Source organism: Colletotrichum chrysophilum (assembly GCF_026319265.1).
Source record: "Colletotrichum chrysophilum strain AFK26 chromosome Unknown scaffold_1, whole genome shotgun sequence".
Lineage (NCBI taxonomy): Eukaryota > Fungi > Ascomycota > Sordariomycetes > Glomerellales > Glomerellaceae > Colletotrichum > Colletotrichum chrysophilum.
Window position 1 is genome coordinate 132,861 of NW_026517288.1, and position 14,744 is coordinate 147,604.

General features: G+C 53.4%; 5 protein-coding genes across 5 annotated transcripts; 3 read left to right on the forward strand and 2 right to left on the reverse strand.

Annotated features, from left to right (window-relative positions):
- Nucleotides 1-733: 733 nt before the first annotated feature.
- On the reverse strand, nucleotides 734-1,441 carry COL26b_000036 (uncharacterized protein; the record flags this gene model as incomplete). Its single annotated transcript, XM_053173011.1, has 2 exons — nucleotides 734-904; nucleotides 965-1,441. 2 exons carry the CDS (start codon nucleotides 1,439-1,441, stop codon nucleotides 734-736), a joined length of 648 nt encoding a protein of 215 aa, XP_053042717.1.
- Nucleotides 1,442-2,110: 669 nt separating this feature from the next.
- ERG1 (Squalene epoxidase) lies at nucleotides 2,111-2,832 on the forward strand (the record flags this gene model as incomplete). The annotated part of the gene is made up of 2 exons (XM_053173012.1): nucleotides 2,111-2,399; nucleotides 2,468-2,832. The coding sequence occupies 2 exons, from the start codon at nucleotides 2,111-2,113 to the stop codon at nucleotides 2,830-2,832; spliced, it is 654 nt and encodes a 217-aa protein (XP_053042718.1).
- Nucleotides 2,833-5,756: 2,924 nt separating this feature from the next.
- Nucleotides 5,757-6,993, forward strand: COL26b_000038 (uncharacterized protein; the record flags this gene model as incomplete). Its single annotated transcript, XM_053173013.1, has 3 exons — nucleotides 5,757-6,003; nucleotides 6,111-6,438; nucleotides 6,489-6,993. The coding sequence occupies 3 exons, from the start codon at nucleotides 5,757-5,759 to the stop codon at nucleotides 6,991-6,993; spliced, it is 1,080 nt and encodes a 359-aa protein (XP_053042719.1).
- A 197-nt stretch (nucleotides 6,994-7,190) lies between these two features.
- Nucleotides 7,191-7,865, forward strand: COL26b_000039 (uncharacterized protein; the record flags this gene model as incomplete). Its single annotated transcript, XM_053173014.1, has 1 exon — nucleotides 7,191-7,865. The coding sequence occupies one exon, from the start codon at nucleotides 7,191-7,193 to the stop codon at nucleotides 7,863-7,865; it is 675 nt and encodes a 224-aa protein (XP_053042720.1).
- Nucleotides 7,866-10,328: 2,463 nt separating this feature from the next.
- COL26b_000040 (uncharacterized protein) lies at nucleotides 10,329-11,798 on the reverse strand (the record flags this gene model as incomplete). The annotated part of the gene is made up of 1 exon (XM_053173015.1): nucleotides 10,329-11,798. The coding sequence occupies one exon, from the start codon at nucleotides 11,796-11,798 to the stop codon at nucleotides 10,329-10,331; it is 1,470 nt and encodes a 489-aa protein (XP_053042721.1).
- Nucleotides 11,799-14,744: the final 2,946 nt, after the last annotated feature.

Below are 14,744 nucleotides of genomic sequence, written 5' to 3' on the forward strand. Positions count from 1 at the left end.
TTTTGGTCTAATTGCTGACAATGCTTCAAGAATGTTTGGCCCCCGACTGTCATGTGCCATCATCACTGACTGATTGCGTCAAAGGCCACAAAGGGGTCACATTCGTCGTGTATCATATCTGTGGGCGCAAGCCTCAACCCTTCTTCTCCCTGGCCCCTTTCCTCCCATTGATGCCCGGAATTTCCTGCTGATAACCCACGATCGTCCCCTTGCATGAATATGGCTCTGACATCGGACTGGGCACATTGGACACCTACACAGTCCGTCCGCCTGCCTGTGCCCGACGTCGCCGGGGAACACGTAGGGCACTCTGCCGAACATGACATGCAAACCCTCACCAGACGACACTGACTGCCGCCTCCGTGGTGTGGTTCGCGGCGGTCAATCCCCCTCTCTCCCCCTCATTGCTTCCTCCAAATTTATGCGCAGCAGCTTCAGAACAGAAAAAATTTGAAGCTATGCGCCGGCCCTCGGGTTCGGTCCAAGAGTCTGAAACCGCCAAACCCGCTGTCATGTCGTCATATCAGCCTCCCGTTTCGAAACACGACGAGAGCTCTTCCTTGTTCGGAGGGCGAAGCCGGCAACCGGTCAGCCTCGTCGGCGGCCGAGGCGGAGCAAGAAAACTCTAATTTGGGCTTGCGTTGCGCGTCCCGCCTGATATTGTCGGCGGACACGACACACCACCGTGGTCGTGAGATCTGCTCCGAATGCGAGGTCGTTTAGGAAGCACCCATCAGTTCGGCTTGGCCACCTTGCGCGGCTCTCCGATGCCCGTCTCCGGGTCCTTGTACTCTTTCCAGCTGACCGGCACCATATCGTTGCCAGCCTCGCTGGTGGCCATGATGACGCCCAGCTCATTGCTTGCCGTGGAGAGATAGTAGTTTGCCTGGTCTCCAAGAGAAATCTGTCAAACAAGGTTAGTCAGAACTCTTCGTTCTCTCATAGTTCATAGCATAGAACATACCACCTGCGCCCGCACGATATCGCCAGGCTTGAAGCTCTCATAGATCTTGACCTTGTCCTTCTCGGTCGCCCGCACATCTTGAGAGCGGATGACGCCCTGCCACTCCGTCTGCAAGACCGTGTCACCGACCTGCTGGATCGTCACGATGGCCTGCTTCGGCATCAAGCGCACCACACGACAGAGGACCACGTTTCCAACGTCGGGAAGCACCTCGCGCTTCTTGTCGCCGTTGGCTTGCGCCTGGCGAGGGACCACAGAAAGCGTGGGCAGCTCATCTGCGGGAAGGGCCGTGATGCGAGTGAGGCGCTTCGCGGGTCCAGTTGAAGCCTTGGCGGAAGGGGTCACCTTCACCTTGCCCATCAGCGAGGCCACGACGTTGCCATTGTAGATGTGCGTTCCGGGGCCGGCAACGTAGCGGGAGGTCGGACCCAATGCTTTGCCGGGGACGGCGGTCTGGGGTATCTCATCCGTGGCCATCTTCAGATGTTGTTGACTGTCGTATATGACGTATGTGAAGAGTTCGTTTGTTCAGCTTAGTCCACAGCTCTTATTCGTACTCGGTCTGCAAGTCGTGCAGAATGAGCTGACGAATGACAAAGAGTGGATTGATATTGCAAAAGTTCTCTTCCGAGCAAGGCTGGGGTGAGAGAATCCGCTCCGTTCGGCAGCTTTTGAGAATTGTAAAAATCCGAATGTCCGAAATTTTTCAGTGAGCTATTGGCGGCCGCATAGTCCCGCGGGGGCCGTTTAGACGAGAGGTGCGCCGGGGCCCCGCTATCCGGAGGAATCCTAGACGACCTGCACCTGCTATGCGCTGTGAGCTGTCCGCTAACGACCTGGAGCTGCCCATACTCAGGCCACTGGGAACTCGAGCTTCCGGGCGGTCGCGCAAGGCAGAAATAAGGTGAATCTGCAGGGTCCTGGGTGACGAGGGTCCAATCCTCAACCAAAACATTGGAGCGGTGCGATTCCGCAGCTCAACGATACTTTTACTTATTTACCGGCTGTCCCGTCGCAAACTTTCCCGATACACATACCTCCCTAATTACCATTGCGCATCGCCGAGTCCGGGGACTTGCAACATTCCTTGAGCTTTCTTTTTTGGATCTATCTTCTGGGTTTTAGATTTCTGGCATCTTCTTCACAATGTTGTCCATCAGCCGGCTGTTCTCGCTGGCGTTGTGGATCGGTCTCCTGACCCCCATCTACATGTTCCTCGAGAAGAACTTGGAGAAGTTCTACATCTTCGACCACGAGCATCTGCACGATCTCAGCAAGCGCGCCATCGCCGCGCACGGAAACGACACTAAGTCCGTGGTCAACTACATCGTCACCGAGCTCCATGGCATCGTCCCCAACAACGTGAACCTCGACGAGGAATGGGTCTTTAACAACGCCGGCGGTGCCATGGGCGCCATGTACATTATCCACGCCAGTAAGCAGCTCCTTTCCACACCGCTACTCCTCCGTGCCAATTGACTAACACCTCTTCCTCTCCGCCAGGCATCACCGAGTACCTCATCGTGTTCGGCACCGCCATCGGAACCGAAGGCCACTCCGGCCGCCACACCGCCGATGACTACTTCAACATCCTCTACGGCACCCAGCTCGCCTACGTCCCCGGCAAGTACGAGCCCGAGGTCTACCCCCAGGGCAGCGTCCACCACCTGCACCGCGGCGACGTCAAGCAGTACAAGATGGATGAGGGCTGCTTCGCGCTTGAGTACGCCCGTGGCTGGATCCCTCCTATGCTCTTCTTCGGCTTCGCAGACGGCCTGTCCAGCACCCTCGACTTCCCCACGCTGTGGACGACCACCAGAATTACCGGTCGCGAGATGATCTCCAACCTGCTCAAGGGCAAGTTCTAATGAACTCGGTGCACGTTACGGCAGGAGCCCCTGGCAGATGGCCATGCGATGCTAGCATACCATCATGATGCGATGACGCGCCATGATATAGACGAGGAAAGAGACGGGAAGAACATAGACACTGACCGAGGGTGGTTAGAGGGTACATGACGCTGATTACGGCTTATATATTCCAATCGGTCATTCCGAGGGAAAGACTCGTCCATATCAATATTTAATACGGCAACAATGCCACATTCCAACACCAACGAAGCTTCAATGGGCTAATCGCCCAACAGCGGTGCTGCAAACGAGCTGAAGTTGTACCTGCAGATAAGAGACCAACACCAGTACGCGATCCAATGATACAGCAGATCGGCCTTATATTGCATGCTGCTGCGCTGATCAGCCCTAGGCCCCTGGTCTGCATGCTCGTTGGCAATGGAGCAGCTCTATCTCAAAACCACTTCCGTCGCCGTTATTTGGTTATCTCGAAGCTTTCAGAGCAGCCGTGTTATGTTAGCATCCTCGACAATTTGATGAAATCGCCAATGGCACAGATTGACCCAGACTAGGCGTGTGTTGTTTATAAGCGCGGATGTCATATTGGACTCCGTATATCTGACACTGGGTCAGACAAAAAAGATGATGAACCACATGCAACACCGAGCATTCGCCGATCGTCTCCGACCCGACTACTACTTCGGCCCTCACTGGTTTATCGATGGGGGAGCGGACGGGACCCCGAGTTCTCCAGTGGGTGTGGTCGCATGTGCCAGCTGCATGTTTAGAAGAGACTTATGAATCTGCTCCGGGGAAACAGCACTGAAGCTGGATCTAAATGTCAACATGATTGAGCTGTACAAGACGGGGACGGCGAGAACGATAAGGGCCACGGGACGAGAGATGACGAAGGAGTATCGATGATGTCTAAAGAGATGATGTTCAGTAACTTGATGACTTGCGGATCAGTTTCGGTAGACTTCGATACTCGCCGCCGGCATTTGCTTGAATTCAACACAAGACATCCTATGTTTTCTGTGCCTGGGCGACTACATTCCTATGTATCTAAATGCTTATATTACGAATGACGACGACGATAATAGTAACAATAACTCCGATGATAACGATAGTAGTTGTAACGACGACGACGACGACGACGACGACGACGACGACGACGACGACGACGATGACGACGACGATGACGATGATACTAATAAGGACGACGATAATAGAACAGACTTAGGTATCATATAACCACGGAGAAATTGGTCGCTCTAGCACAGAAAAAGTGGGCGGTCTCTTTAACACCTGGCTGTATTATTCGACGTCAATTAGGATCGATGGCAGGAAATGTTCTTACGATACTTATGATGGCTCTGTCTTATGGGCCAGTGTCTCTTTCAAATCGACCTGACCCTCCTCGTATTTTGAAGACCCCAGTCTGGCCGCGAGCACAATATTATGGTCAGCTCTTCTAGCTGTGAGCTGAAAAGATGATCACAGAGGCTCGTTTCGCCACATCAACTATGTCACACTGTTCAATATCCAGCACCCTTTGTATGTTGTCAGGACGATCTATCGACTTTGCCCCAGGACTTGGCATCGTTTCCTTTTGTCATTATAGTATAGATGGCTTCTGGTCAGCTAGCTAGCATCGAAGCTGAAAATTGTTGCTGTTTAAGATCGGATTCACGATCTACCTGTGATATAGGTATTGATGATCGTACAGTATTATAGTTTAAGGTTATTATCGCCTTTTACGATGAGCTTAGAACACATTTCTCGTGCAAGTTGACTGGCAACATGCGCTTAAATATTCTCTAAAGTTCGTTATGAGTTCTTCTGTATCTTAACATCGGCGCTGTTTGCCTTAAATACCTATGTTCAGTTGGAAGCTCATCTCAAGCATTCTCGTTCTCGCTAATTCTGAGTCTTTATGAGCCGCCTTGAAGCTCAGAGGCTTCCATCACTGGCGCTTGCTTACCTTTGGTGCCGCCATTAAAGTTGCGATGGACTTGAAACATCCGCAAAGCTTCATTTCCTTCATAGTCGGAGTTGTCCCTCCTACACCAAATAGACAACCAAAGCCAATAACCTGCTACGAGTGAGCGCGGCATCTCGAATGACACCGTTATACGCGCCAGCTGAGCTTTCTTCAATACCTGATGCTACTTGCTCTATGCTGGGGTCATGTTCGCAGAAATTATCTTCTTGGATCCCGAAAGGTTCCCCTGCCTTCCTACGTCGAGGAATACGGCATGAATGCCTACCTATTCTCACAGTCCTGACTTGTCTTTCACAAGCCATTCAGTCTCTCGAGGTTGTTTTCTGTGACAAATGCTACCCCAGTATTCTGGCTCTGGACGGAGTCATGTTTGAAGCAATTCCATCAACTTTCGGCAGCGATTGTCGCCTGGTCTGAAAGCTCCCGACAGTTTGGGCATCAAGCTTAACACACAGACGCCGGAACATTAGCCGATCAACCAGAATAGAACTTTTCAATAAACCAAATCACTCTTTGGAAGCCATCAACAGGCAAAGTGCCCGTCTGGCTTCCATCTCGTCTGGTGTCCCATACGCTGTTGCCCCTGAGCTCAGACCCTTCCTTCCACAAGTCGCCGCTCCCACTGACTTGCTTCCCCTCCCCCACGATCTGCAAGGCAAACCGTCCGTTCTTGCAGCGTTTGAGAACTCCCAATGCATCCCTGCGTCGCTCGACTCCAGGGTTTTCGGGAGCCAATCCTTAGGCTTTTCACCCCTCGAGATAACGAGCTCGCGCCATCCTTGCCTTCCATATGCGTTTCATACTTCGGGCCACGAGCCACGATATATACCACCCAGCACCCTCGGGCTTATCAGCGCGGACGACATCTCACCCATAGTCAGTCAAGTCATTCCTTCCAGTGTCTATGGTCGTCATCGCGGGCGAGATCGCAGTCAAGATGTCCAACCGAGATAGGATCGAGCAGGCCGGGAGCCAAAGCACCGAGATTTCCTACGACATGAAGTACTATGAGGATGTCTCGTTGGACGAGAAGAGAGGCATACAGAGCCGGCCCGATGCACCGACTGACGAGGAGCTGAAGACCCTCCGACGCGTTGCGGATCACATACCCTTCAAGCTCTTCACCATTGCCTTCGTTGAGCTCTGCGAGCGTTTCTCTTACTATGGATCTGTCATTGTTGTAAGTGGATTTGCCGGGTAACCTTTCTCAGAGTGCACGACTGACCAGAGTCCAGTGTATGTATTGGTCAATTGAGAATACAGGAGGGAGGGAAAGACTAATAAGATCTAGTTACCAACTTTATTCAACAACCCCTCCCGCCTGGTTCGACGACCGGCCGTGGCATTGACTCTCCCAAAGGTCAGCCCGGTGCTCTAGGAATGGGACAGCAGGCTTCAACGGGTATCACTACGTTCAATCAGTTTTGGCAATATTTCATGCCCCTATTCGGTGCCTGGGTTGCAGACAAGTACTGGGGCCGATACAAGACCATCTGCATTGCCATCGCTGTCGACCTCGTCGGGCATCTGATTCTCATTTCCTCGGCGATTCCTCCTGTTATCACCAAGTCGAATGAAAACTCCTTGGCCGCGCTCCTCGTCGGAATGATTACCATCGGGTAAGGTCATGCCGGTTCGCAGATGCAGGGGACCTGCTAACAGGTCGAAGATTTGCGACTGGAGGCTTCAAGCCGAACATCAGTCCGTTGATCACCGAACAGCTGGAAATCGACCACCTGACCGTGCGAACGATGAAGGACGGCGAGAGGGTGATCGTGGATCCCGCCATCACTATCAACCGAGTATACAACTGGTTTTACCTCTTCATCAACATCGGTGCTTTGGTCGGTCAGATATCGATGGTGTACGCGGAGAAATACGTCGGCTTCTGGCTCAGCTTCACGCTCCCGACGTGTATGCTCGCATTATGCCCTCTGGTGATGTGGTGGGGCAAGGGAAGATATCGCGATCAGCCTCCGTCTGGATCTGTATTGGGTCCGGCTTTGCGAACGTTCTTCTTCGCGCAAAGGGGTCGATGGTCGATCAACCCAGTGAAAACCTGGCGGAACATGCACGACGGTACATTCTGGGAGAATGTCAAGCCGTCTCGGTTCAGCGACGCAACTCGTCCGAAGTGGATGACATATGATGATGCATGGGTCGATGAGCTGTAGGTTACGGATGCAAAATGCTTATCTGGGAGATATGCTGACCTTCTCAAGGCGTCGTGGATTTGCAGCATGCGCTGTGTTCTCCTGGTATCCGATATACTGGCTTTCTTACAACCAGTGTACGTCTCCCTTTCCCACCTAGCACGCTTGTTAACTTACACTAGTCAGTGAACAACAATCTCGTCTCTCAGGCGGCAACAATGAAGTTAAACGGGCTTCCCAATGATATTCTATCTAATCTCGACCCCCTGGCCCTGCTTATCTTCATCCCTCTCTGCGATCTCGTGCTGTACCCCACCCTCCGCAAGATGAAGATCCGCTTCACGCCCATCCGCAAGATAACCTTTGGCTTCTTCACCGGATCCGCGGCCATGGTTTGGGCGTGCGTCCTCCAATACTACATCTACAAGAAGTCCGTCTGCGGCGACAACGCCTCCGGCAACTTGCCGAACGGGGAACCTTGTCCCAACGTCGACATCCTGGTCTGGGCCCAGACCGGCGCATACGTGCTCATCGCCCTGTCGGAGATCTTTGCCAGCATCACCAGCTTGGAGTATGCTTTCAGCAAGGCGCCGAAGAACATGCGGTCCATGGTGCAAGCTGTTGCGCTGTTCATGTCCGCCATCTCGGCTGCGCTGGGCCAGGCGTTCACTCCCCTGAGTGCGGATCCGTACCTCGTCTGGAATTATGGCATCGTAGCTGTCTTAGCAGCCGTAGCAGGCGCAATCTTCTGGGTTCAGTTCCGCGGTTTAGACGCCGAGGAAGACGCCATGAACGAGTTGCCTGAAGGTCGTGTTGGTGCTGGAACTGCTCCCAGTGGGGGTGTTTTGGGACATGAGATGAATGAGTTGGCTGAGCCAGGAAAGAAGTACTAGAGCATGCCCAATGCCATCTGTAAATGAACTTCACTTAATAGTGTCTGCGAGTTTGGGGCAAAGCTGCTGTGGTTCAGTGAGAGGTGGTCCACGGTGTTGATAAGGGGCCCAGGGGGGCGAGCGCCGTCTGGTGGGCTGAAGAGCACTGAGGGCTTCTTCTCACGGGCACAAACAATGATGATACCGATATTTAAAAATTCTGAATGATATTCGTGGAAAAGCACATTGAACTGCAGAAACCTGTCACACGGCCCACGGGCGGGTAGGCTATCCTCCCCCTAAACTGCCACTGCAAATCGTCGAACAAGACCACCTCAAGGAATCAAACTGTAGATACGGAGCGACCATTGCCTCTAGTATGGCCTTGATCGCCAATAGTCAGTTAGAGGAGTCCTTCGTCTTTTGTGAGTTAAGAGTATCATGGAGATGATCGATTCTGCCAGCTTAGTGTGAGCAAAACGCGTGAGATGCTGCGACTAAGTCCTGCGAACCAGTCGTCAAATCGTATGAAATAGGCGACCAAAGATTTTTACTGCTTTCTGCATCATTGCGACAGCAGTTACAGCTTATTTCTGGGTCGAACGGCGCTCCGGTTGGGAGTGCTCCCCTGACAGAGGGTCCTCAGGTGAGAGTGGATAGGGGGAAAGCCCTTCGGAAACTCACCGATAATTCATTTCACTCAGGACGATACATGATCTGCGTTCTGGTAGAGATTTAAGGTGAGCGATGAAGACCTTGGAAGAGGATCTTTGCGCTTATCGATACATCGGTGGTGGCCTCATGGTGTCGTTTCACTGATGCTTTGAGATCCCTAGGTAGCCCGTGTCATGGTGAAGCTGGCATCGTTCGGCACATCTTCCAGCTGTTTAACACACTCTAATGAAGCAGTAGATACACAAGCACGCATCTTTGGAAAGATTGCTGTGCTTATCGGGCTTGTTCAAGTTGACGGATAGCATCTCACAATACTACTTGAAGCACTCATGCTATCGCAGCGTCACTCTCGCAGCTCATCAGACTACACGTAAGGGAAAGTGAGAAAAAATAGAGAAGGAAATCCCACGACTCGGTTTCAGTCGGCTCCCACGCGTGGCAACACACTCCCCTGCTTATCGTCACGATTTCAAGTCGAGAGAAGAGATGGGGCTAGGACCAGTTCCTTATCAGATTGCAACACCAAAGAGTCAAGGACGATGGGTTCTCTCTCTCTCTCTCTCTCTCTCTCTCTCTCTCTCTCTCTCTCTCTCTCTCTCTCTCTCTCTCTGTGTGTGTGTGTGTGTTCTCGCTATATCCCGTCTGCATCCGAGCAAAGACGAGAACACATCCGGATACTCTTGCATAGTATTGATGTAAGAACCCCCATTGTGAGAAACGATAGCTGCGATGGAAACCTTCCTAGAAGAGGGTATCACTTCAACGCCAAGGATTAATAACTTCTTCATCAGATGAACGAGCACCAACCCGCGTGCCAAACCCAAAGGAGAAATAAGTGACACTGAAGAAACCGAAACGGGCGGCAGCGCCCCCCCCCCCCCCCCCCTCTAAAAATAAGAATGAAGTCATCTCATGCAAGTCCCGGGTCCCCCCCATGTGCACATCTTTCGCGACGGCCGGCCGGCCGCACGATGGTCAGTTTTGGTTTTTATTTAATTTTTTTATTCTTTAATTCAACCTGCTGAACCTACACCAAGAACGGATACCGTCGGTGGCCTTGGATGGTTGACCGTCCCACGCGGGCCTCACCGAATCGGGATTCTTCTGGTCAGCGCTGCGGAAACCCCCACGCTGGGAGCAAGGGGACGAACGGCCGCTGCCGCCCTCGCGGCATCCAGAGTCACGTTCCGTGACCTGGCCACATAACCAGGGATAAATATGTAAAAGCGACCTTTCCCCTGGGTCTCAGCTCTCATGTTCCGCGCGTCCCTCGTCACCTTCACGTCGTTTGCAGAACGGTGTTGAAATAAATACGTCTCGTTATATTGGTGACCTATTTCCTGTCTTTCTCCGACGCAATGCTTTCATGGGGAGCGGGAAAAAAGCATAAAGCACCCAATTCGAATCGCCCGCGAGCTATGCATTACTCACCGTCCCTTACTTTTTGTTTTGTCGACCACGCAACGCCATGCCAGCCCATGGGAAAATGAAATCGAGCAAAGAGCTGTCATCGCCATCACTGAAACCAAACAGCTGACCCAGACAGATTGACCCCCAGAGGGACGCATGAGACATGCGTTTCTGCCGGGCAGCCAAAAGAACACAAATCTCAATCCCCAAACGCGCACTTTTTTCCCGAACCGATTTCCCGTCATTTTTGTTTTTCCTTCTTCCTCGCCCAGACGCCGCTGCATGCAATGTGTATGTCGTGTGTGGGTTGTGTGTGATGTGCTTCAAAGGTCGTTCGAGCCATGTCAGCCGAAACCGAGTGGTGCCACCGGGTTGTCAAGGCATGTCGTCTCCAGGCTCTTAAGCAAGCCATTCCTCTTCGTCTCTCTTCAGGCCTCTCATAGTAAGACCTTCATCTTCATCCTCAGAGTACTCGTCGTCCTCTTCTTCCTGCTGTACCTCATGCTCGGGCTGGCGAGCGCCGGGAATGTTCGTGCCATGGACGGGAGCCGCATCGTCTTCAGCTGCCTCTTCTTCCTCTTCCAGCATCCACGTAAGCCCGTTGGCTTGCTCTTCCAAAGGGAAAGCTTCCTGCGCGTACTCCTCGAGACCTCGCGGACCCTCCCAGAGGGCCATTGACTGGGAAAGGCAGTTTTCCTCCAACTCGGCGTCACCAAAGTAGGGGGGTTGTTTCTTGGGGTCGTCGTGGCCCAGCGAGAACAGCTTCTCCAAAGCCTCGAGCTGCTGGCGATATCCGTTGGGAATCTTTACCTTCAAGTCGATGGGACCCCGAATGTACTTCACGGGCCGCCCAACACCCCTGGCAAAGACCTCGCAGGCCTCGCGGGGGGTGAGCATCTCCCATGCCAGTGCAACGCGCTTCGTCCTCCACTTGGATACGCCGTCCTTGAAAACTTGCAGGATGGCCGGGCCAACATCATGCTCGGCATCGAGCCAAGGCAGCTTCATATCCTCATGGAAAGGGGCTTGCCATTGGAAAGAGCCGTCCGGCATGAGCTCCATGCAGAAGAGAGGGTACGGCAGGGAGGTGAAGTTGTTGTTGTAGATGCCTGTGTAGACGAAAGTTGCAGGCAGCTCAATCTTGCGCACGTATTCCTCAACCTGGTGCTTGGCGGCCCAGAGAGGCAGCGACGGCCACTCGGCGTTGTAGGCTGCGTGGTCCGGCATGGAAGAGTAGACGTAGTGCTGAACGCCGGCCTTCTTTGCAGCATCGGCGAGTGCCTTGCCGATTTGGAACTCGTCTCCATAAAATGTGGTGTTGATGAAGGCGAGCTGGACGCCGCGGAAGAGATCGTTGATCAAGTCATGATTAACGCCGACGCCGGAGATGGGACCGTTTGTTGTCACGTCTCTGTTGTCGGGCGTAGGCTTGTGTCTTGTGTAGAGCTCGCCGACGAGGACAGTGACGTTGGGATTTGAGTTGACTTCGGTTGCCACAACACCCTCAAGATTCCTCAGCTGGGCGCGGACATGGTAGCCAACGGCGGTGGCGACTCTGATGAAAGAGGCAGCCTGGCGACCGGCGGCGTTGATGACTGCAATGGTCTTGTTAGGGGTGGGCATCGGACGCTTGAAGGGGCGGAAGGTCAACGAGTTGTTTCTCGAAGCCGCCAGCGGAGACGACTCAGAGTATGAGGAGCGCGAGTGCTTGTGCGTTCTTACGGTGCTGTAGACTGCCGAGTCGCCGTGGTAGTGGTGATTTGAGTGGTCTTGCTGCTGTTGTTGTTGTTGTTGTTGCTGCTGCTGTTGCTTTGCGGGTCGGATGGGAATCCCGACCCCGTTAAGTTGGGAAGGCATCAGGGTGACCATTTAGAAGTCTCTGGGATGAACTACTCGCGCGCGGGGTGGGAGAGCAGGCACCGAAAGGGCAACCGAAGGCAGCGGCGGCCGAAAGGTTTTGAGTTGTGAAAATGCGGAAGGTAGGTGGTGCAAGTGCAAGGGCTTGTCGTCAACCCCGCTATTTCCCCCAGAGAATTGCGCCGAAGGAGGGTGTAAGTGCGGTCTTGGGTTGTGGAGAAGACCTTTGGTTCGGAGGGGGAACAGTGATGTGATGGATGTCCCGAAAACGGCTCGCTTTCTCCTATTGTCGGGGTCGAGTTGATGGGAATGTTTTACACAGGAGTATCAACCATGACAAACCGATACGTAAAAGCCAAAGTCGAACCTATGGCAGGCCGGATTGCTATCGCGAAATAGGGGAGGACCGAACGGGCCAAGTGCAGGTCTCTGCGTCTGTCTGCGTAAGGGTAGGCGGCACGCGAGCGCAACTTGCAAGGTGCGAGACGCCGAGGGAGCAGCAATGAGACGGAGTGAATGCAAGAGGCGCGGATGGAAAGGCAGAGGTGAGGTGAGAGCCGAGGTGACGGGGTGCGTTCTCGAAAAATAATTAAATGCAGTCGCGGTCCCGGTCCCAGGAACAGAACGTGTGGTGGTGGTTCGGAATGATTCAAGAACCCTGAGGGGTCGGCTGAGCAGAATGGCGAGATAGATAGCAAACGCCGTTATCAAAGTCAGCTCCTCTTTTTGTCGATGGCGGGGTTTACCCCAGCAAACAGGCGATGGCCAAGCTTGCAGCTGCAGACGCAGGACCGACGGCGAGATGGGCGTAAGCCTGTCCAGGCCCGAGGTCGATCAAAGATCTGGGGAATGAAAGGATAAACACTAGGCTGCGTCCGTCGGCGGAGGCGGCGATGGTGGTATCCGTTTGGGCTGGAAGGGGGTGTTGGCGGTGGTGGGCGCGTGCTTGACTCTAGAGTATGAGTACTAAGATAGGTAATTAAGTGGCCTTTGGTGAAAGACACAGGATTTGGCAGGAGCCAGTCGAGGTTCTCCCTGGCTGATAAGAGAGATTCTGGGCAGGATATCTATCTCGCGAGGATTGTCGCACACTGTCTCGTATTAGGCGGGTTGTTCCTGAGATAAGTGCCCAGGTAGTTGGCCGTTGGCAGCTGCAGAAGCTGTAGAATGGTGGAGGGGCGTTTGGTAAATGAGATGATGCGCCTGTAAGGTGTGTAGATAGAGGCACACACGTATGCAAGGCGTATGTAGCTGAGGTAGGTGTAAGGTCGTAGATAAGTGCTCAGTGTGAGCGTGTGTGCGTGTGAGAGCGAGAGAAAGACCAACGTTGGCTGAAGTGAGTGAGGTGCGTGTGAGAGGTGTGCCTGTCCCCTGTCGGTCTCAGTCAAGTGAGCAACGTGCTGTAAGTCGACTTGCCCAGTCAGGCCAGTTTCGTCAGGGTGATGCGGGTGTGCGTGCTTCTTGGACTTGCTGTCGTCGTCGTCGGGTTATCCACCGATAATCTGCATCGGAGGGCTCACGGCGCAAGGTCTTGTCCAAACCGTCCAATCGGGGGAAAAACTGGCTGACCGTGCCCCTGTCTGCGAGAGGAGCGTCACTGGCCGGATTGCCTCGTGGCCTGGTCGTTTGGGATGAGTCGCTGGGCTAGACACGGCCGAGCGAGGTGGGAGTTCGGCGTGGAGATCCGAAGCGAAGCTGGCTGATTTCGGAGAGAGAGAGAGGGGGGGGAACTCGCAGCAGCACCAGCGGTGTATGGGTTGATGGCTGCGTCCCGGACGGAGGTCGGTCTGTCTGTCGCTTGTTATTTGCTACGTAGGGCGCAGCGTACAGACGACAATGGGGGAAGGAGAAGAGAGATCCACGGTGGGTAACGGCCGGATCAGATGATGCTTTCGTTGAGAGGGGGTCTTGGGTCGTGTTGTATGTCGCGCTGGCCTTCTTGTTGTGTCGTTGGGCGGCTCTGTTGCCTGCAGATGGCAAGGGAGTTTCTGCAGAGTGCGAAGAGATATGGGGTCGGCTTATGTGAAGTCGAACCTTATGAGGTGAGACGATCGGAGGAGAACGTCCACTCTGACGGAAGTCGGACGGTTTAGAATAGGACTGGGCCGGCAGAAAAAGAAAGCAGTCCAACTCGTTCTAGGTAAAGCACCTGGGGGGGCGAAGACCAGATGACCTCAGTTGAGGAGAGTATCAAAGCTTTTGATACCGGTCCTAGTCAGTCCGTGTGTTGATTTGACCAACTGGAAACGGACAAGGGTTTATGTTGCTGTCTGGACCGTGCAGTGGTAAGTTGCTGGTTGAATGACGGACAGTCACAGGAAGCAGATGGCAACCTGTAAATAAGGTATGGTAAGGTAGACGCGGTTTCCGGTGAAGGGAGGAAAGGTGCAGAGTGAGATGCAAAAAGACGGAAGTGAGAGAGACGGGGAAAAATAAGAGGGGACCGATGAGGGTGGAAAAAGTGCAGTGTGGATGATGAGATGGGATTTGCTAGCTTGGGAAGCAAAGGCAAATGCAAACGCAACTGGCGGGTTCCAGGCTCCCTGAGATAGGAAGGACGATGGGACAAACAAGACAAGACTCGAGACCACAGTTTAGGATTTACTGGGCAGAATTGGTGCAACAGCAGAGAGGCAGAAACAAAAGTTAATTCAACTTGCGTAGGCACGGCAGCAGTTCGAGTTGTCATGGATTTGTATTTTAATTATTAGAATCTGGGAGTGGTGGCCAGGTACACACACAAGTCAAAAACAGGGCACGCCAGACGCGGCCGTTTTTGCATGGAGAGTTGCCCTTTGGCGTTTGGGAGGGGTTTTCTGTTAATAATTGAATCTTCGCCGGCGGCCACGGGCACTCGTACACGAACCCACGAGCCCACGAGGGTTGAACAGCTCATTTGCAAGCTCGAGCACGTTGCGTTTTTCCCGCCGTCTTTGATGCAAGCGCAGCAACTGGGGC